This window comes from Pseudophryne corroboree, chromosome 1 (genome assembly GCF_028390025.1).
Source record: "Pseudophryne corroboree isolate aPseCor3 chromosome 1, aPseCor3.hap2, whole genome shotgun sequence".
Classification (NCBI taxonomy): Eukaryota; Metazoa; Chordata; class Amphibia; order Anura; family Myobatrachidae; genus Pseudophryne; species Pseudophryne corroboree.
The window spans coordinates 690,108,414-690,129,516 of NC_086444.1; the positions used below are offsets into that span (position 1 = coordinate 690,108,414).

Sequence of the window (21,103 nt, forward strand, 5' to 3'; positions counted from 1 at the left end):
ACATAGCATCCCTAAAGACTGATATATGGACAAATCCTCAAGGAGTTTTCCAGTTTCACAAGAAAGGGGAAGGTTTTCATTAACCCTTTCATCACAAGTAATCATTACTTGTCTTTCAAACTACATGTACACTCCCACAACAGTGTACAGCACATCTCATCACTGTGATTATACAGAACTGTCTCATCCCTTCATATACCTTAATCACATATATGTAAACATTTGTCTGAGATATATTTTATATCATTGCATATATACCTTGTAAATATTTTATGTTTTTTTTATATATTACACAATAGATACTACCTATGCTTCCTTCGTAAAAGCTTCAAAAGTAATTAAATATCTAATACAGGATGGTATACCGCGTTATAACAAATTGGGCCGAGATTATTAAGTGGGATGAATAATTCTCTTAATAAAGACTGTCACAAGTCTAAGATAATTATTTGTAGCATAACAGGGTCACTGTATATGCACATGGCTGCATATAAAATAATATTGGATGGAATTAGATATATTTAAAGCCATTCCTAAATGATATTTAATATCTGTTTGAAGCAAAATTATATTCATTTATTGTATTGATAGGATGTTACTATATACACATCAAAAGCATTTTAAATAATTATTAGTCAAAATATAGGTAGGATAGAAAACGCCTTTATATGGGTTAAACTGGTATAAGTTTATGTAAGATTGAGATGTATAAATAGGTACAAGGTAGAATAAGGAGATTTAAGACTGCATGGTAATTTATTCAGTGAGGAAATACAGAACAGAGTAGGTGTACTACTCACAGCCATTTGTGGTACTATTGCCCGAAGACAATTAAGACCTACTATTAACAAGCAAGGAAAGAAAGAAAGAAAGAAAAAAAAAAAAGACTGTTTCATATATGCCTGTTCTATTCAAAATCACAACCTGTTTGTGCAAAAGCAATATGGACACTGGTCACAACTGCGGCATTGGATAAACGCAAAGGAAACAGAACTGCTAAAGACTGTATAAAGACTATTACTATTACTGAGGGTCGTCACAAGTACTGAATGTTCAAGACACAGCACTCGACGTACACAGCCCTCTGCCTCAAACAGCGAAATGGCAAGCAAAGGAGCAGCTGCTACGAAGAATTCTACTTCTAGTAATGGTGCAAATGTTGCAAACGCAAGGCCATAATGCAAACGCAAGGCATCTCCAATTGCAAGCAAACCACGCAGATGACAGTCTTATCCCAGTAAATTGCTACATACAAGAACAGCAAAAATGTCCAAACGTACTGATCCAGATACAGAAAAAAGGTCTACAATTGGGCTATGGTATTCCAAATGTCTGTAGAAATTAGTTTTCCTCATGAATACTGAATAAAAACCTCAGTTTTGTCTGCTTTAGTTAAAAAGTAGAATAAGGTTAGGTAAGCTAAGAATTTTTAGAGATTTTTAAAATCATAATGGTTATTATTATTACACTTATGGTATATATTATGGTTACAACGAAAGTTATGTTTGAAGGAATATTTTGAAATGTATTTGGAAGCAATTACGCTAGTTTAATGTGTGGCCAATCAAAAGAATTTCTCATGGCCACAAGGGGGCGACTGTTGCCTTATAGGTAATTGTCTGCACTTAGTATAATATTAGGGCAATGGATATTGTCTGAATCAAAATATAATTCATTATAAATAGGCGATGTTACCATAGTGGACAGTATACTGGATATATATAGTAAGGAATAGATATGAAATAAGTTTGAATGTATGAGGTAATGTTTAGCTGATTTAAGAGATTAGGTTTGTGTATGTGTTTATATAGATATACTGTATATTTGTGTTTTACAGCAAGATGGTAAAAAATAGTGTAGGGAACAGGTTTATTCTGCTCTAGTCATAAATAAGGCCAGAGAGGTTACAGTAAGATCAAGAGTCATTGTAGAGAAAAGGTATTAGGCCATAAATGATAATAGGTATGTGACAGAGCTCTTGGTCATTGGAATTCACAGGTGTGCTTACAGTAGATCAGAATCTACTGGTTTGTCTATTGTCCAGTGAAGGTTAAAAGCTAGGGAGTATAAATTAACTACTATGAAAAGAGATCACATCCATTGATAAAACATTGTGTAACCGACCCCAGGAAAACTTGTCAATACAACAGAACTTTGGATGAAAAGACATTCCAGATTTTACAATACTATACTTGCTTAAGGCAGTGTGGACACCACACTTTTATGACACCATGCCTCCGTGAACAGGACACGACAGCCCAGTTCAATGTTTGTTTTATTACACCTTGGAATCTGACAAACCTATAATTACCTATTCCATTGGAAACTATGAGAATATGATAGTTTGAATTGGTAAAATATGAGATAAAAGGACCAGACTTGTAGTTAGGAGTTAGAAGGAAGAGGGAGAGGGAGAAGAAGAAGGAGAAGGAAGGAAGTCAGTCAGGAGGAGAAGTCATGGAGAACATGCAGAAGGAATGATTCTTGGGATGGCAATCTTTAACTTGCAAGTATAAATATGATAATAATTGAAACTGTTTGTGAAACTTATGTCATGTTGTTTTATGTTATGTAACGAAGGAAACATAGCATAGCTTAATATAATTATAATTAGTATATATATCACTACTGTGTATATCTTATTCTGTACGATTTGATCTGCCTGTAAATAAAGAATCATATAAAAAGAGCGGTAATATTCAAGCTTGAACTCTCTTTAAGGAATCTTAACTTCATAATTTCATGTCATATGTATATATAAGGACTGCATATATTTATCAGCCAATTAATTTGTAAGCCTGACATAATATATTTGCAGATATATATGATAATGCATATTAATTGAAATATATCCATATATTAAATACCATATATGATATATTAAATATTAATATTCATAAATATGATTCCATAAATCAATAGGGAATAGGGGTACCGGCGACAAGTGTGGCTAAAAACAATGTTTTTATATGCTTTAAAAAAGGGCAAAAGGATGTTATAAAATGTATAAAAGTGAATTTTTAATATATACGAGAGTAAAAACAGTTCCAAAGGTAATAATGATTTTTTTTTTAAATACAAGGAAAATAGATTTCTCATAAAGGACTAACGTGAGAAAAAAAGGATAGGAAATTCAAACTTAACTTTAAGAACAGTGGGTGGTCAGTACAGGCACATATATATACACATATACACTAGGGTCAATACCATGGTATCCTTATCTAGGGTTTCAATCTCCGCTGATAAGGTATCTGTCCACGCTGCTACAGCGCTATAAACCCATGCCGACACAATCGCCAGTCTGAGTAGTGTACCAGAATGTGTGTAAATGGACTTCAAAGTACTTTTACTGCAAGCTATCTGCAGGATCCCTGAGGATAGCTGTTAAGTCAGCGCTACCTTTTGGGTAAACGTGACAAAGCTTTGTCCACCCTAGGGGAAGATTCCCATCGTATCCTGGCCCTAGTAGAGAAAGGATACTCCCCGAGAATTCTTTTTGGGAAGCTGCAGCTTCTTGTCTGGAGATTCCCGCTCTTTTTCTTCATGAGAGGAGGGACATTTACCTCAGCTTTCTTCCCCTTAAACATGTGTACCCTCGTGTCAGGGACAGAGGAGTCATCAGTGATATGCAAAACATCTTTTATTACAATAATCATATATTGAATACTTTTCTGCCAGTTTTGGCTGTAACTTTGCATTATCGTAGTCGACACTGGAGTCAGACTCCTTGTCGATATCAGTGTCTATTATTTTGGATAGTGAGCATTGTGAGACTCTGAAGGTCTCTGCGACATAGGGACAGACCTGTGTAGATTCACTGTCTGTTCTCTAATCTTTTGTGCAATAAATTGACCTCAGCACTTTATTTCACATATCCAATCGGGTGTCGGCGTTGTCGACGGAGACACCACTCACACACCATAGTTGCCGACTTTTGGGCTGCTCTCTCCGGGAGAGAGCAGCCAGTCGGCTCAGCAGGGGGGCGGGCAGTAAGCTGATGTGAGGAGGGGGGCGGGCCAGAGGCGGCACGGGGGCAGGGCTGCTGGATTGCGTCATGCAAGCCACGCCCCCCACTGTGTAATGCAGCAATTACCGGCATTATACAGTGGGGGGCGTGGTTTGCATGACGCGATTCAACAAGAATCGCGTCATCGCCTGCCCGGACCGCCCACTTCACTCGCTAAGTGGGCAGCCGGGCAGGGGGGGACCCCTGTAATCAGGAGACTTGCCTGCTCTTCCGGGGGGCCGGGAGGGTCACCCGATTTTCGGGAGCCTCCCGGCCATTCCGGGAGGGTCACCCGATTTTCGGGAGCCTCCCGGCCATTCCGGGAGGGTAGGCAAGTATGTCACACACACACACATTTGCTCCATCTCCTCCTTAGGAGAGCCTTTTACCTCAGACATGTCGACACACGTACCGACACACCACACACTCAGGGAATGCTCATCTGAAGACAATTCCCCCATAAGGCCCTTCGGAGAGACTGAGAGAGAGTATGCCAGCACACACCCCAGCGCTATATGACCCAGGAAAAAACACAGCAATTTAATGTTTACCCAGTAGCGCTATTATTATCTGCCCCGAATTATGTGACCCCCTTCTTCTTTAAAACCCTCTCTTCTACCGTGGTAAAAGCAGAGGAGAGTCCGGGGAGCTTCCTCTCAGCGGTGCTGTGGAGAAAAACATAGCGCTGGTGAGTGATGAGGGAGAAGCCCCGCCCCCTCGACGGCAGGCTTCTGTCCCGCTAAAAGTGTAAAATTGGCGGGGGCTCATGCATATATACAGTGTCCAGCTGTATATATGCTCCTTTTGCCAAATAAGAGGTTTATATTGCTGCCCAGGGCGCCCCCCCCCCCTGCACCCTTACAGTGACCGGAGTATGTGAGGTGTGTGGGAGCAATGGCGCACAGCTGCAGTGCTGTGCGTTACCTCAGTGAAGATCATGAAGTCTTCTGCCGCCTCTGAAGTCTTCTTTTCTTCTCATACTCACCCGGCTTCTATCTTCCGGCTCTGCGAGGGGGACGGCGGCGCGGCTCCGGGACGGACGGCGAGGGTGAGATCCTGCGTACCAATCCCTCTGGAGCTAATGGTGTCCAGTAGCCTCAGAAGCAGGACATGGCTTCAGAGAGTAGAGCTGCTTCTCTCCCCTCAGTCCCATGATGCAGGGAGTCTGTTGCCAGCAGAGCTCCCTGAAAATAAAAAACCTAACAAAATACTTTCTATCAGTAAATTCAGGAGAGCTCACTGAAAAGCACCCAGCTCGTCTGGGCACAGTATCAAACTGAGGTCTGGAGGAGGGGCATAGAGGGAGGAGCCAGTGCACACCAGGAACTAAATTCTTTCTTAAAGTGCCCATGTCTCCTGCGGAGCCCGTCTATCCCCATGGTCCTTACGGAGTCCCCAGCATCCTCTAGGACGTTAGAGAAAGTAAGATTCCTCACTCTCCTCTGTCACCTTATCAGGGATATTTAAGACTGCTCTGATAGCTTCTATGAGAGCCTCTACACCCTGCGACAGAGTACCCTCCCCTACCTCTATGTCAACCTCACCTTCCTCCATTTCGGACTCTTCATTATCAGAGTCAGAATGCAGGATCTGGGCCAAAGTACGTTTTTGTGGACAAATGGTAGAGTACCGAGACGCTGGTCTGAGTACTTAGTCCTTTTGCATAAAAACTCAGCCATAGACTGTATTAAGTTTTGCTACTCCGTATACTATACAATAGTGAACCCCCTGAAGAAGAACACTGTGCCTTACATGAAACACACTCTTTGTCTAACATACTGCAACAGTGACAGCACATACACAAGAAAAGGTTAAATGCACAATTAACTCACAGAGAGCTCTTCCCGAGAGACACAGAGAGGATAGAACCAGCACACGGCGCCCTTATTGCTAAAGCCAAGCTTAGCCAGGTTGCAGACAAAGAACCTAGATTGGGGACCAGGACCAAGGGGTATATGCAATTGCGGTCGAATTCCCGAAAATGTCGAAAAGCGGGACATTTTCGCCCAAAAAAAAAAAATTCGACAATGCAATACAGTACTTTTCGTCAGAAAAACGGACTTTCCAAATTCAACTTTTTGAAATTCGACATTTGACAAATTCAACATTTCTGCAATGGTACAAATGCGGAATTTCGACAAAAGTATATTCAATTGAAGATTGTAAATTCGACAACAGTGCTTTTAGACAGTAAATTCGTCATTTTCAATCCGCCACACTTTGCTGGCGGAATCTAATAAAAAAAAATTAAAAACATGTTTTATCTATTTATATTAGAAGGGATTAGGTACTTGGTTTGTCTATTTAGGAGGCACAAGTATTATTTATATTTTATTTATTTTTAATTTTTTTTTTTTTTTTTTTTTTAATGGAATGAGGTAAAAAACAGAATAAAAAATGCGTGGGGTCCCCCCTCCTAAGCATAACCAGCCTCTGGCTCATTGAGCCGGTCCTAGTTGCCAAAATACGGGGGGGGAAATGACAGGGGATCCCCCGTATTTTAACAACCAGCACCGGGCTCTGCGCCTGGTCCTGGTGCAAAAAATACAGGGGACAAAAAGAGTAGGGGTCCCTCGTATTTTTTGTACCAGTACCGGGCTCTATTAGCTGGACAGATAATGCCACAGCCGGGGGTAACTTTTATACAGCGCCCTGCGGCCGAAGCATTAAATACCCAACTAGTCAACCCTGGCCGGGGTACCCTGGACGAGTGGGGACCCCTTCAATCAAGGGGTCCCCCTCCAGCCACCCAAGGGCCAGGGGTGAAGCCCGAGGCTGGCCCCCCCATCCAAGGGCTGCGGATGGGGGGCTGATAGCCTTGTTGAAAATGTAAGAATATTGTTTTTTGCAGAAGAACTACAAGTCCCAGCAAGCCTCCCCCGCAAGCCGGTACTTGGAGAACCACAAGTACCAGCATGCGGGGGGAAACGGGCCCGCTGGTACCTGTAGTTCTACTGCAAAAAAGATACCCAAATAAAAACAGGACACAGACACCGTGAAAGTATAACTTTATTACATACATGCCGACACACATACTTACCTATGTTGACACGCCGACTCTGGCCACGTCTCCAATGTCGACGTCCGGGGTACCTGAAAATAAAATTATACTCACCTGATCCAGTGTCCAGTTCTTTTATTATAATCCACGTACTTGGCAAAACAAAAAAACGCATTTAGCCGAACCAGACGGACTGAAAGGGGTCCCATGTTTACACATGGGACCCCTTTCCCCGAATGCAGAGACCCCCCCGTGACTCCTGTCACAGAAGGTCCCTTCAGCCAATCAGGAAGCGCCACTTCGTGGCACTCTCCTGATTGGCTTTGCGCGTCTGAGCTGGCAGACAGCGCATCGCACAGCTCCCTCCATTAGTTTCAATGGTGGGAACTTTGCGGTCAGCGGTGGGGTTACCCGCGGTCAGCCGCTGACCGCGGGTGACCTCACCGCTGACCGCAAAGTTCCCACCATTGAAGATAATGGAGGGGGCTGTGCGATGCACGTCTGACAGCTCCGACGCGCATACAGCCAATCAGGAGAGTGCCACGAAGTGGCGCTTCCTGATTGGCTGAAGGGACCTTCTGTGACAGGAGTCACGGGGGGTCTCTGCATTCGGGGAAAGGGGTCCCATGTGTAAACATGGGACCCCTTTCAGTCCGTCTGGTTCGGGTAAATGCGTTTTTTTGTTTTGCCAAGTACGTGGATTATAATAAAAGAACTGGACACTGGATCAGGTGAGTATAATTTTATTTTCAGGTACCCCGGACGTCGTCATTGGAGACGTGGCCAGAGTCGGCGTGTCAACATAGGTAAGTATGTGTGTCGGCATGTATGTACTCAAGTTATACTTTCACGGTGTCTGTGTCCTGTTTTTATTTGGGTATCTTTTTTGCAGTAGAACTACAGGTACCAGCGGGCCCGTTTCCCCCCCGCATGCTGGTACTTGTGGTTCTCCAAGTACCGGCTTGCGGGGGAGGCTTGCTGGAACTTGTAGTTCTTCTGCATAAAACGATATTCTTACATTTTCAACAAGGCTATCAGCCCCCTATCCGCAGCCCTTGGATGGGGGGGGGGGGGGGGGGGGGGAAGGACACAGATTCGGGCTTCAACCCTGGCCCTTGGGTGGCTGGGGGGGGTTCCCACTCCTCCAGGGTACCCCGGCCAGTGGTGACTAGTTGGGTATTTAATGCCACGGCCGCAGGGCGCTGTATAAAAGTGACCCCCGGCTGTGGCATTATCTGTCCAGCTAGTGGAGCCCGGTGCTGGTACAAAAAATACGGGGGACCCCTACTCTTTTTGTCCCCCGTATTTTTTGCACCAGGACCAGGCGCAGAACCCGATGCTGGTTGTTAAAATACGGGGATCCCCTGTCATTTTTTTCCCCGTATTTTGGCAACCAGGACCGGCTCAAAAAGCCCGAGGCTGGTTATGCTTAGGAGAGGGGACCCCACGCAAAAAAAATTTCGGGTTTTTGACCGTTTTTTAAACATTTTTAAAAATCTAATCAAAATCCGTCAATCGTTTTTTATTGAATATGTCGAATTCCGGCACCCACCTGCCGGAATTCGACGGTCGAATTGTGTCGAATTTAAAAACAGGCGAAAAAGTGCCGCAATTCGCCCGGAATTGCATATACCCCCAAGTACCTAGATTAGGGAACTAGTACACTAGTATATCGCCTACTGAAGAAAGCGGGCCTAATTCAAATGTGGCTGGAGGTGCTATTGCTGCTGCTTACTTGGAAGCCACAGCGATGCATTAGTATGGTAATGCAGAAGGAGGCGTCTGATATAAGTAGACGCTTCCTGCTCACATTAGTGACTAGTAGTGCATCCTAGGATGTAGCATCGAATCACCAGCAGTACCATCAACCGGCTGAGTGACCAATGGGGTAACAGATGCCGCCTGCCGCAGTTCCTACAAAGAGGCTAGGAAAAACCTGTCTTCTGTTTTGGGAAACCAAGGCAGTCATTGCCCCCTTCCCTGCCCTCAAACACCTGTAGACCATCAATCTAGTAATATCTGCAGCCTAATTGCATACACACGTGCTGCACATTCGCTGTACGGCTCCAGTGCATGCGCAAAGCACAGAACACCGGTACTTTGCATCATGCGACTAAGATCAGACCGGATCTGAATCAGGGCCAATACGTGAACGACCAATGAATGTCTGTGAAACAGTGACAAGTGCCATCCTGGTTTTGCCTTGTAAAATGATTGCCACTTTAAAAACACAGGCAAACTCGCACAAAGTCCTGCATTTCCGGCAGTTAGCAAACTATTAAATTTAGCCCCAAGTCACTCTACTACTATTACCAGTAACATTAACACCCATCTTACCAGGCACAAGTCTTCTGCATAAGTCAGTCTGACAGTGGGGGCTGATACAATTGCCGAGCTCCCCATTGGGTGTTCATATTAATGGGCGTCTAGCGCAGCTAATTGTTGCTCTGATCAGACACCCTTTAGCTTTTTACACAGCTGAAAACTCCTGGTTTAGACACCCAAAGCGTCAAAACCTGTCTAAGGTTACTGTTTGGCCTTCACCCTGACTTTAAAGTCCATCCTTTGGGCATCTAAAACACATTTTTTTCTCGCACCTCTGGAGTCTTCGAGAGAAAAAATAAGATTTTACTCACCGGTAAATCTATTTCTCGTAGTCCATAGTGGATGCTGGGAACTCCGTAAGGACTATGGGGAACAGACGGGCTCCGCAGGAGACTGGGCACTCTAAAAGAAAGATTAGGTACTATCTGGTGTGCACTGGCTCCTCCCACTATGACCCTCCTCCAAACCTCAGTTAGGATACTGTGCCCGGAAGAGCTGACACAATAAGGAAGGATTTTGAATCCCGGGTAAGACTCATACCAGCCACACCGTATAACTCATGATACTACACCCAGTTAACAGTATGAAATATAACTGAGCCTCTCAACAGATGGCTCAACAATAACCCTTAGTTAGGCAATAACTTCATACAAGTATTGCAGACAATCCGCACTTGGGATGGGCGCCCAGCATCCACTACGGACTACGAGAAATAGATTTACCGGTGAGTAAAATCTTATTTTCTCTGACGTCCTAGTGGATGCTGGGAACTCCGTAAGGACCATGGGGATTATACCAAAGCTCCCAAACGGGCAGGAGTGCGCGGATGACTCTGCAGCACCGAATGAGAGAACTCAAGGTCCTCCTCAGCCAGGGTATCAATTTTGTAGAATTTAGCAAACGTGTTTGCCCCTGACCAAGTTGCAGCTCGGCAAAATTGTAAAGCCGAGACCCCTCGGGCAGCCGCCCAAGATGAGCCCACTTTCCTCGTGGAATGGGCTTTTACTGATTTAGGATGCGGCAATCCAGCCGCAGAATGCTTTAGCTGAATTGTGCTACAAATTCAGCGAGCAATAGTCTGCTTAGAAGCAGGAGCACCTATTTTGTTGGGTGCCTACAGGATAAAAAGCGAGTCAGTTTTCCCGACTCCAGCCGTCCTGGAACTTGGAATCTTCCAAGTCCCTAGTAGCCGCAGGCACTACAATAGGTTGGTTCAAGTGAAAAGCTGATACCACCTTAGGGAGAAACTGGGGACGAGTCCTCAATTCTGCCCTATCCATATGGAAAATCAGATAAGGGCTTTTACATGACAAAGCCGCCAATTCTGACACACGCCTGGCCGAAGCCAAGGCCAATAACATGACCACTTTCCACGTGAGATTTCAAATCCACAGTTTTAAGTGGCTCAAACCAATGTGATTTTAAGAAACTCAACACCACGTTGAGATCCCAAGGTGCCACAGGAGGCACAAAAGGGGGCTGAATATGTAGCACTCCCTTTACAAATGTCTGAACTCCAGGCAGTGAAGCCAGTTCTTTCTGGAAGAAAATCGACAGAGCCGAAATCTGGACCTTAATGGAACCCAATTTTAGGCCCATAGTCACCCCTGACTGTAGGAAGTGCAGAAAACGACCCAGCTGAAATTCCTCTGTTGGGGCCTTCTTGGCCTCACACCATGCAACATATTTTCGCCAAATACGGTGATAATGGTTTGCGGTTACTTCTTTCCTGGCTTTTATCAGCGTAGGAATGACTTCTTCCGGAATGCCCTTTTCCTTTAGGATCCGGAATTCAACCGCCATGCCGTCAAACGCAGCCACGGTAAGTCTTGGAACAGACAGGGCCCCTGCTGTAGCAGATCCTGTCTGAGCGGTAGAGGCCATGGGTCCTCGGATATCATTTCTTGAAGTTCTGGGTACCAAGCTCTTCTTGGCCCATCCGGAACCACGAGTATCGTTCTTACTCCTCGTTTTCTTATTATTCTCAGTACCTTTGGTATGAGAGGCAGAGGAGGGAATACATAAACCGACTGGTACACCCACGGTGTCACTAGAGCGTCCACAGCTATTGCCTGAGGGTCCCTTGACCTGGCGCAATATCTAGTTTTTTGTTTAGGCGGGACGCCATCATGTCCACCTGTGGCCTTTCCCAACGGTTTACCAACAGTTGGAAAACTTCTGGATGAAGTCCCCACTCTCCCGGGTGTAGGTCGTGTCTGCTGAGGAAGTCTGCTTCCCAGTTGTCCACTCCCGGAATGAACACTGCTGACAGTGCTAAGACGTGATTTTCCGCCCATCGGAGAATCCTTGTGGCTTCTGCCATCGCCATCCTGCTTCTTGTGCCGCCCTGTCGGTTTACATGGGCGACTGCCGTGATGTTGTCTGATTGGATCAGTACCGGCTGGTTTTGAAGCAGAGGCCTTGCCAGACTTAGGGCATTGTAAATGGCCCTCAGTTCCAGAATATTTATGTGTAGGGACGACTCCTGACTTGACCAAAGTCCTTGGAAATTTCTTCCCTGTGTGACTGCCCCCCAGCCTCGAAGGCTGGCATCCGTGGTTACCAGGACCCAGTCCTGTATGCCGAATCTGCGGCCCTCTTGAAGATGAGCACTCTGCAGCCACCACAGTAGAGATACCCTGGTCCTTGGAGACAGGGTTATCAGCCGATGCATCTGAAGATGCGATCCCGACCACTTGTCCAAGAGGTCCCACTGAAAGGTTCTTGCATGGAACCTGCCGAATGGAATTTTGCTTCGTAAGAAGCTACCATTTTTCCCAGGACTCGTGTGCAGTGATGCACCGATACCTGTTTTGGTTTCAGGAGGTCTCTGACTAGAGATGACAGCTCCTTGGCTTTCTCCTGCGGGAGAAACACTTTTTTCAGTTCTGTGTCCAGAACCATCCCCAGGAACAGTAGGCGTGTGGTAGGAACCAGCTGTGACTTTGGAATGTATAGAATCCATCCGTGCTGTTGTAGCACTTCCCGAGATAGTGCTACTCCGACCAACAACTGCTCCTTGGACCTCGCCTTTATAAGGAGATCGTCCAAGTACGGGATAATTAAAACTCCCTTTTTTCGAAGGAGTATCATCATTTCTGACATTACCTTGGTAAAGACCCTCAGTGCCGTGGACAGTCCAAACGGCAGTGTTTGGAATTGGTAATGGCAATCCTGTACCACAAATCTGAGGTACTCCTGGTGAGGATGGTAAATGGGGACATGTAGGTAAGCATCCTTGATGTCCAGGGATACCATGTAATCCCCCTCCTCCAGGCTTGCAATAACCGCCCTGAGCGATTCCATCTTGAACTTTAATTTTTTTATGTATGTGTTCAAGGATTTCAAATTTAAAATGGGTCTCACCGAACCGTCCGGTTTCGGTACCACAAACAGTGTGGAATAGTAACCCCGTCCTTGTTGAAGTAGGGGCACCTTGACTATCACCTGCTGGGAATACAGCTTGTGAATTGCCTCTAACACAGCCTCCCTGCCTGAGGGAGTTGTCGGCAAGGCAGATTTGAGGAAACGGCGGGGGGGAGACGCCTCGAATTCCAGCTTGTACCCCTGAGATACTACTTGAAGGATCCAGGGATCCACCTGTGAGCGAGCCCACTGACCGCTGAAATTTTTGAGGCAGCCCCCCACCGTACCTGGCTACGCCTGTTGAGCCCCCGCGTCATGCGGTGGACTCAGAGGAAGCGGGGGAAGAATTTTGATTCTGGGAACTGGCTGACTGGTGCAGCTTTTTCCCTCATCTCTGTGCAGAAAGGAAGCGCCTTTGACCCGCTTGCTTTTCTGAAGCCGAAAGGACTGTACCTGATAATACAGTGCTTTCTTAGGCTGTGAGGAAACCTGAGGTAAAAATTTTTCTTCCCAGCTGTTGCTGTGGATACGAGGTCCTAGAGACCATCCCCAAACAATTCCTCACCCTTATAAGGCTCTATGTGCCTTTTAAAGTCAGCATCTATCTGCAGGTCTCAGTCTAGTACCTGAGTGTGTAAATACAGACTTCAGGATAGCCTCCTGCTTTTTATCAGCAGGTACCTTCAAAGTGGCCGTATCCTAAGACGGCAGTGCCACCTTTTTTGACAAACGTGTGAGCGCCTTATCCACCCTAGGGGGATATCTCCCAGCGTAACTTATCCTCTGGCGGGAAAGGGTACGCCATCAGTAACTTTTTAGAAATTACCAGTTTCTTATCGGGGGAACCCACGCTTTTCCACTCATTTGATGGGGGAACAAAACACTGCCTGCTTTTTCTTCCCAAACATAAAACCCTTTTTTAGTGGTACTTGGGTTAATGTCAGAAATGTGTAACACATTTTTTATTGCCGGGATCATGTAACGGATGTTCCTAGTGGATTGTGTATATGTCTCAACCTCGTCGACACTGGAGTCAGACTCCGTGTCGACATCTGTGTCTGCCATCTGAGGGAGCGGGCGTTTTTGAGCCCCTGATGGCCTTTGAGACGCCTGGGCAGGCGCGGGCTGAGAAGGCGGCTGTCCCATAGCCGTTACGTCATCCAGCCTTTTATGTAAGGAGTTGACACTGTCGGTTTATACCTTCCACCTATCCATCCACTCTGGTGTCGGCCCCACAGGGGGCGACATCACATTTATCGGCATCTGCTCTGCCATCACATAAGCCTCCTCATCAAACGTGTCGACACAGCCGTACCGACACACCGCACATACACAGGGAAAGCTCTGACTGAGGACAGGACCCCACACAGCCCTTTGGGGAGACAGAGAGAGAGTATGCCAGCACACACCAGAGCGCTATATAATTTTGGGATGAACACTATATTGAGTGAATTTTTCCCAATAGCTGCTTGTATATACAATATTGCGCCTAAATTTTGTGCCCCCCCTCTCTTTTTAACCCTTTGAGCCTGAAAACTACAGGGGAGAGCCTGGGGAGCTGTCTTCCACCTGCACTGTGAAGAGAAAATGGCGCCAGTGTGCTGAGGGAGAAGCCCCGCCCCTTTTTCAACTGACTTTCTCCTGCTTTTTCTGGAATACTGGCAGGGGTAATTTTACATCTATATAGCCTCTAGGACTATATATGATGTAGATTTGCCAGCCAAGGTGTCATATATTGCCCTCAGGGCACCCCCCCCCAGCGCCCTGCACCCTCAGTGACCGGAGTGTGAAGTGTGCATGAGGAGCAATGGCGCACAGCTGCAGTGCTGTGCGCTACCTTGGTGAAGACTGATGTCTTCTGCCGCCGATTTTCCGGACCTCTTCTTGCTTCTGGCTCTGTAAGGGGGACGGCGGCGCGGCTCCGGGAACGAACACCAAGGCCAGTTCCATGCGGTCGATCCCTCTGGAGCTAATGGTGTCCAGTAGCCTAAGAAGCCCAAGCTAGCTGCAAGCAGGTAGGTTCGCTTCTTCTCCCCTTAGTCCCTCGATGCAGTGAGCCTGTTGCCAGCAGGTCTCACTGTAAAATAAAAAACCTAAAATAAACTTTCTTTCTAGGAGCTCAGGAGAGCCCCTAGTGTGCATCCAGCTCGGCCGGGCACAGAAATCTAACTGAGGTCTGGAGGAGGGTCATAGTGGGAGGAGCCAGTGCACACCAGATAGTACCTAATCTTTCTTTTAGAGTGCCCAGTCTCCTGCGGAGCCCGTCTATTCCCCATGGTCCTTACGGAGTTCCCAGCATCCACTAGGACGTCAGAGAAAAAATGTGTGTGCTGCGGGTAATGGGCGTCTAATCGGAGCAACAACTGAATAATTCCGATAGACGCCCATTACGACAGACACCCAGCAGGGTGCGCATGGAATAATTGAATCGGCACCTATGTTTAATAACCAATATGATGATATGCTCCTTTTGCAGAAATGAACTCCTTCAAAAACAGAGATGTAACTTCATTCCACAGGAATAAAATCTTACCTAAACTTAAGGTGTGTTTTCAGTTTCTCATGGAGTTCAGAAATAGTACTCACTAATGCTGCTTTCAGATCGCAAATGCCGGATCCCACCTGGTAAGAGAAAGGTGTCCTTACCGGGTGGGATCCGGCATTTGCGCTCCTTTGCTTGTTTTCCGACCCGGCAATATACCGGGTCGGTTGCCATAGCAGCGGGGGGCGCAACAGCAGCAGGGGCGGGGGTGGAGGCGGCGCTGGGAGATGAGCTCATCTCCTGCGCCGCCTCTCCCTATGCTGTGAATGGGAGCCGTGTCGCATCGGAACGGCTCCCATTCACACTGCACCTGACCCGGTATTCAACCCGGTAATAACCCTTCTTTTTTACCGGGTTGAATTACCGGGTCAGGCGACCCGCTAATTCAGCAAAGGAGCTTTCACATAGCACACTGACCCGTTTCGACACGGCAATATGCCGTGTCGATACCGGGTTATTTGTGCGATGTGAAAGGGGTATAAAGTGTCAGCTGTAATGCACTATTGATATTTATCATTCCACCCATTATCGCAAACACATCAAATTAGCTGTCTCCAAATATTTGACACCACTTTCAACTTCCATCTTGATTTTTTTCAGCCTCCATACTTTTAGCATTATGGTGCCTTGTTAACATTCAGCACAGTTTCAAGAACAGGTATTTCTGTACTATTTCTCACAATCATACAGTAGGTTGATAATTTTAATCTGAAACCATACAGGACGACATTGGTAGAGATTAACTTGTATATGTAGAATTCAGAAGATGTTGAAAACAGTAGCAGCTGTGAACCAGACTTAATAAACCTTTTTAAAAGTACTAGAACACTAAGGGGATACTCAATTAGGACTGTTTTATCACCTACGAAAAAACTGCACTTTCACACATTTCTTAGGTCGAATATGGATTCGCCTTATTCAATAACAAGGCCGTTATTTCGCCTAGGCGAACAATTAGTCAGAAGCTAAAATCATGTAGATCGGCAAATCCACGTGTTTTCGCACCTGCACTGGTGAAAACATACCGTTTTTCGCAGATTGTGAGGCATTTGTCGACAATGCCTTGACGCTGGGGGGGGAAAAAAAAAAAAAAAAAAAAAAAAAGGAGTAAAAGGCACTGGCGAAAATGCATTAAAGAAAAGGCGAAAACGGCCCGCAATTTAAACCACACAGGGCTGAATTCCCTAGCTCTGAAATTATCAGAGCTAATAGAATACCCCCTTAATGAAGTTCCTACTAAACCAAAAAATATCAGTAATGCTGGTTACACATGGGTCAATTCTAACATAGGAATAGTGTAACAAACAAAAATCCCATTGAAACCCATTAGAGCAGACATGGCCACACATGAGACAACCAAGGTAATTGGTGTATGGGATGTTTGCACATCAGATCATTCTCCAATACCAAATTCATGTTATCATCACGCACGTTGATATACAAAATGTGGAAAGTTTAACACAAGTTGTTTAGAACTCCATACCATAAATGACAGCCCACATTACGAGAGAGATATTATATATTTTTTTTTTCTTACAGTTTGCACAAGAGCTGCGACCATAAATTGTAAATTTAAAGAAAGAAAAAAGTGGGAAAAAATTGAAGACTGCTTTAATATGCAGTTTAAGCACTTTAAAATACTCAACTAAATGTGCACAATAATTAGCTCAGTGTATGCATACTTATTAATTAGCTAAGTAATAACAGTCTCCTATAATTCCTCTTAAGAGGCTCCCAACAGTTTCCTGCAGTGTATAATGCACTTACAGTAGTATTTCAACTCTACAGCACATACAGTACGTCTTGGTTAAAAAAAAAAAAAATGTCCCTGAAGCTATAGAATACCTCATTGTAATACTATGCCTCTTTATAATGACAATCTTGCATATGGGGGAATTAAATTAGTAGCTCCAAGGATGCGTGCCTGGAACTACTCAATTGCTCATGATGTAATCTGCCGGCTATGAGATTGAAATGAGCTAAAAAGGGACCTGTTTGAATGCTCAAACGGGACTTTTTGCGTCACGTCCATTAGTTGCTATGGGTTTAGCCGCTTTACCTGGATAAACTGGACCTTTCTGGAAGTGACGAGAGCGATAAAAAGAAACAATTCAATATCGTTAATAACCCCACCTCCCGATGTCCCGTCACTTTAGACGGGAAATTGGGAGAGATAAACAACTGCATTTTGCGCAAAACTTTATATTTTACACTCACTTGCCAACAGAGCATACTTACAATAGCCTTCTGGCTGATCCAAATCAATGTTTGTAAACTACTAACAGCAATGTTCTTGAAGAGCAGTAGCTTCATATTGCTATTCTTTCATGAAGAACTATTCTTCAGTGTTTGCTTGATGGTGTTTTCAGAAATATTGACATTAGCCAGGGCAGGGATATAACTTGTACACTATCTGCCAGACACTGGATTGGTGAAAACCAAACTCTTCTGGAAATGTTTTGTAGCCTTTTCAAGCCTTATGTACAGCGAGAGCTTTTCCTACAATCTTTTGAAATTTCCTTTGATCAAGGAACGGCATGGGTTCACAAACCTGAATGGTGAAGACCAGACTTCAGTACTGGTTTATATTTATTACTTTTTAAATAGGGCAGGGTCAACCAAACTCACACCTGACTGTCATCTCATCTATTGACAATCCTGACTCTTGGGCTTTAGTACATTTACCACTCAATATGCCGTTAACATAATCTTAGATCCTCACATACTATTGCTGACAAATAAACTTCATTAATTTATTGATGAAAATGAATAAAAATGAAGTGTAGAATTTTGTAGAATTTGATATCATTTTGTATTTTCTATTTAAGGCGACATTTATGAAGAATTTCAGAAAATTGTAGGAGGTTTCAGAAACTTTGTAACATCACTATAGATTTAGAAATAATAAGTTGTAAAAGGGTTTGAATCGGTAGACCGGCAGGTAAGATGTAGGCAAGTCTAAATACTGACCCCGCCATCCCGACAGTTCCTAATCCCGACACGGCCTCTGCAGGAGTGGAACCCTAACCATCTTCTCCTGCAGCCTAACCCCGACACTGCTTGGTAATTACGTTCGGGATCCTGGCGCTGGCATTCCGTCAGGTGTCGGGATTCCGGCGCCAGCATTCTGACCGCCAGGATCACCAATGCCGGCATGCTGACTACATCCCATTGTGTGACCTACACGATAATTATTCTAGCACAGTAGACAAACTCCCAAATCGGTAGTATACAGAGTACTTTATATTTGGTAAAGTGATCAGTAAATTAGTAACTTTAACTAGCTTGCCAACTAACTACAGGTTGAGTCTACCATATCGAGAACTCCGAAATACCTGATTTTTTTTTATCAGTATGACAGAGATAGCAAACCCTTTTGCTTTTACAAAGTTTACATTACAAGTCATAAACTCATGCACTGTAAATTGCTACCTAGGATGTATACAAAGGACAGCAGAAAAACGGTTATAGCAGTAACATTCATGCAAAGATTGTGTTGTGGAGGGAAGCAAATAGTTCCATGAAAGTTTGAAACTCCCTGCAAATAAATATTATGATTTTGCAGAGGAATGAAACTGTTTAATCAGTTGACACATGACAATAATGAACACCATTCTGAAGAGTGAAAACACAAGAACTGCTGTTTTATAGTAACAATTTCATTACTGAACGGATTGTTTATCCACAGAAGTAAATACCTTTTACCATAACAATTCCCTCTGCTTAAGAGGCCTGTAAACAAACAAGACTTCTACTGCTTTTTTATATGAACATGCTGCAACCCTCAGTGCAACACTGTGAATGAAGTACATTAAAAGATAACAAAACCAATTCACCTTTTATTTCATACTGCACATAATTAGTAATTAAATATCAACACTAATAAACCAACGGTAAAAATTCAGAACATGGGGTACACTAACAGGACATACGTAAAATCATAACACAAGTACACAATGTAAATACTATTATCTACATAGTCCGAACCCAATAATAATGCATGAGGCACACTGGTGAGGCTCGGTCACACGGGCAGGCTCAGCACTTGTTATGCTGGAGAGCCCAAGCAGCAGTAGCAGGACACCTCCACATGGCAAAGTTCACAACAAATGTCAGGCAGCGGCCAAAATAAGCAGATGTCACAGCTAGAGACAAGTGGCTGCAGTGCTGTGCAGGAGTGCCACCCGTGCCCTGCATGTAGCGGCAGCTGCCAGGCCTGGCCAGTAGCAGCTCTTCGGGAGCAGGGCATGCACGGCAGCCACCATCTGAGCGCAAAGGGAAGATGACAGCCCGGGGTGCGGGCATGTCAGAGATGCTGCGATGTGGTGACACCGGGCAGTGACAGGCCCGCAGCGACCACCCACACACCCCCACAGCTACCGTCTGCCCCCCAGTTGCCCGACCCGCTGCCGTCTCCCCTCTCCCCAGTACAGGTGGCCGCCCCCTGCTCTGCCCCGGGGGTGTCTGCTAATGAGCTGCCAGTTGGCCGTGTCTCAGGCTCCGCAGCAACATCTCTATTCCCACCTCCCCCGGCGCCCCACGCATCGCTTACCCGTGCCGCCCGGGTGATGCTCAGGTCCTTCATCACCTCCTCGAACGCTGCCGTCTCCTCCGCCTGCTTCTGGTTGTGGAGTGCGATTTTCTCACTGAATTTCCGCGGATTGTTTGAGGTCGCCATCTTCCCTCCTCCTCAGGATGCGCGCTCCCGCCCTGGATGTGACGTCGCACTGGGTTGGGTGACGTCACGGCGGGCGCGCTCCAGGCCAGGCTCATACACCGTCACTATTACAGCTACTGCTGTACTGCGCTGAAGGCAGCTGCTGTGGTGGGTGCTGTGCTGTCATTCTTCACTAGTGTTACTGAGTTCTCCTGTGTTGGAAAGGAGGTCAGTCAGTGACTTGCAGTAAGTGTATGCTACATGTTATGTTACAGTAGATTGTTACCTGCTACACCTTCATTTCTAAAGCTGGGCATACACTATACAATTATCTGCCAGATCTGGTAATGGATGACAGTGCCATAACTAGGTCATACTTGCCTACTCTCCCGGAATGGCCGGGAGGCTCCCGAAAATCGGGTGACCCTCCCGGCCCCACGGAAGAGCAGGCAAGTCTCCCGGTTTTTCAGTACCCTCCTGCCCGGCCGCCCACTTTGAGAGTAAAGTGGGCGGTCCGGACAGTAGATGACGCGATTCTTGTTGAATCGCGTCATCATAGTCACGCCCCCTGCTGTAAAATGCCGGTTATAGCGGCATTACAGAGGGGGGCGTGGCTTAAGCAGTGTCCCGCTGTAACCCCGCCCTCGTTCTGCCTCCGCCCCTCCCGCCACACCCCGTTACGCCTCCTCCTCTCATCATTGTTCAGCCCAGCCCCTCCACTGAGCCGTCCTGGCAGCTGTCTCCCGGAGAGAGCTGCCAAAAAGTAGGTAAGTATGAACTAGGTATTTTAGCGCTGTATGCAAGAAATGGCATTGGTGCCCCCCCATGCAAGATAGGGGCAGTGTGCGCCGCGGGTGCGCAAAAAATATATAGGGGTGTGGCTTCATGGGGAAGGGGCGTGGCCACAAAATAATACCAATTCATACTACGGTGCATAGTAGTCTCCATTATTCAAATTACGCTGCACAGTAGCGCCACTACACCAGGTAGAGCCCCTTTTTACACATTACGGCAGACAGCGTCCCTTTTTACACATTATGGCAGACAGCGCCCCCCTTTTTAAACATTCTGGCAGACAGCGTCCTCCTTTTTACACATTACAGCAGACAGCGTCCCCTTTTTACACATTACGGCAGACAGCGTCCCGTTTTTACACATTACAGCAGGCAGCGTCCCCTTTTTACACATTACGGCAGACAGCATCCC

General features: G+C 45.7%; 1 protein-coding gene across 2 annotated transcripts in view; it reads right to left on the bottom strand.

The window, feature by feature from the left end:
- The window catches only part of CRTC1 (CREB regulated transcription coactivator 1), a 462,675-nt gene extending 442,644 nt beyond the window's left edge, over positions 1 to 20,031 (bottom strand). The window contains exon 1 of one of the 2 annotated variants that reach the window (XM_063914768.1): positions 19,793 to 20,031. In XM_063914768.1, the coding sequence (XP_063770838.1) occupies positions 19,793 to 19,918 (126 nt within the window). In that variant the 5' untranslated portion in view covers positions 19,919 to 20,031. The remainder of the gene's footprint in view (positions 1 to 19,792) is intronic. The other variant, XM_063914769.1, reaches the window with a different exon arrangement.
- Positions 20,032 to 21,103: the final 1,072 nt, after the last annotated feature.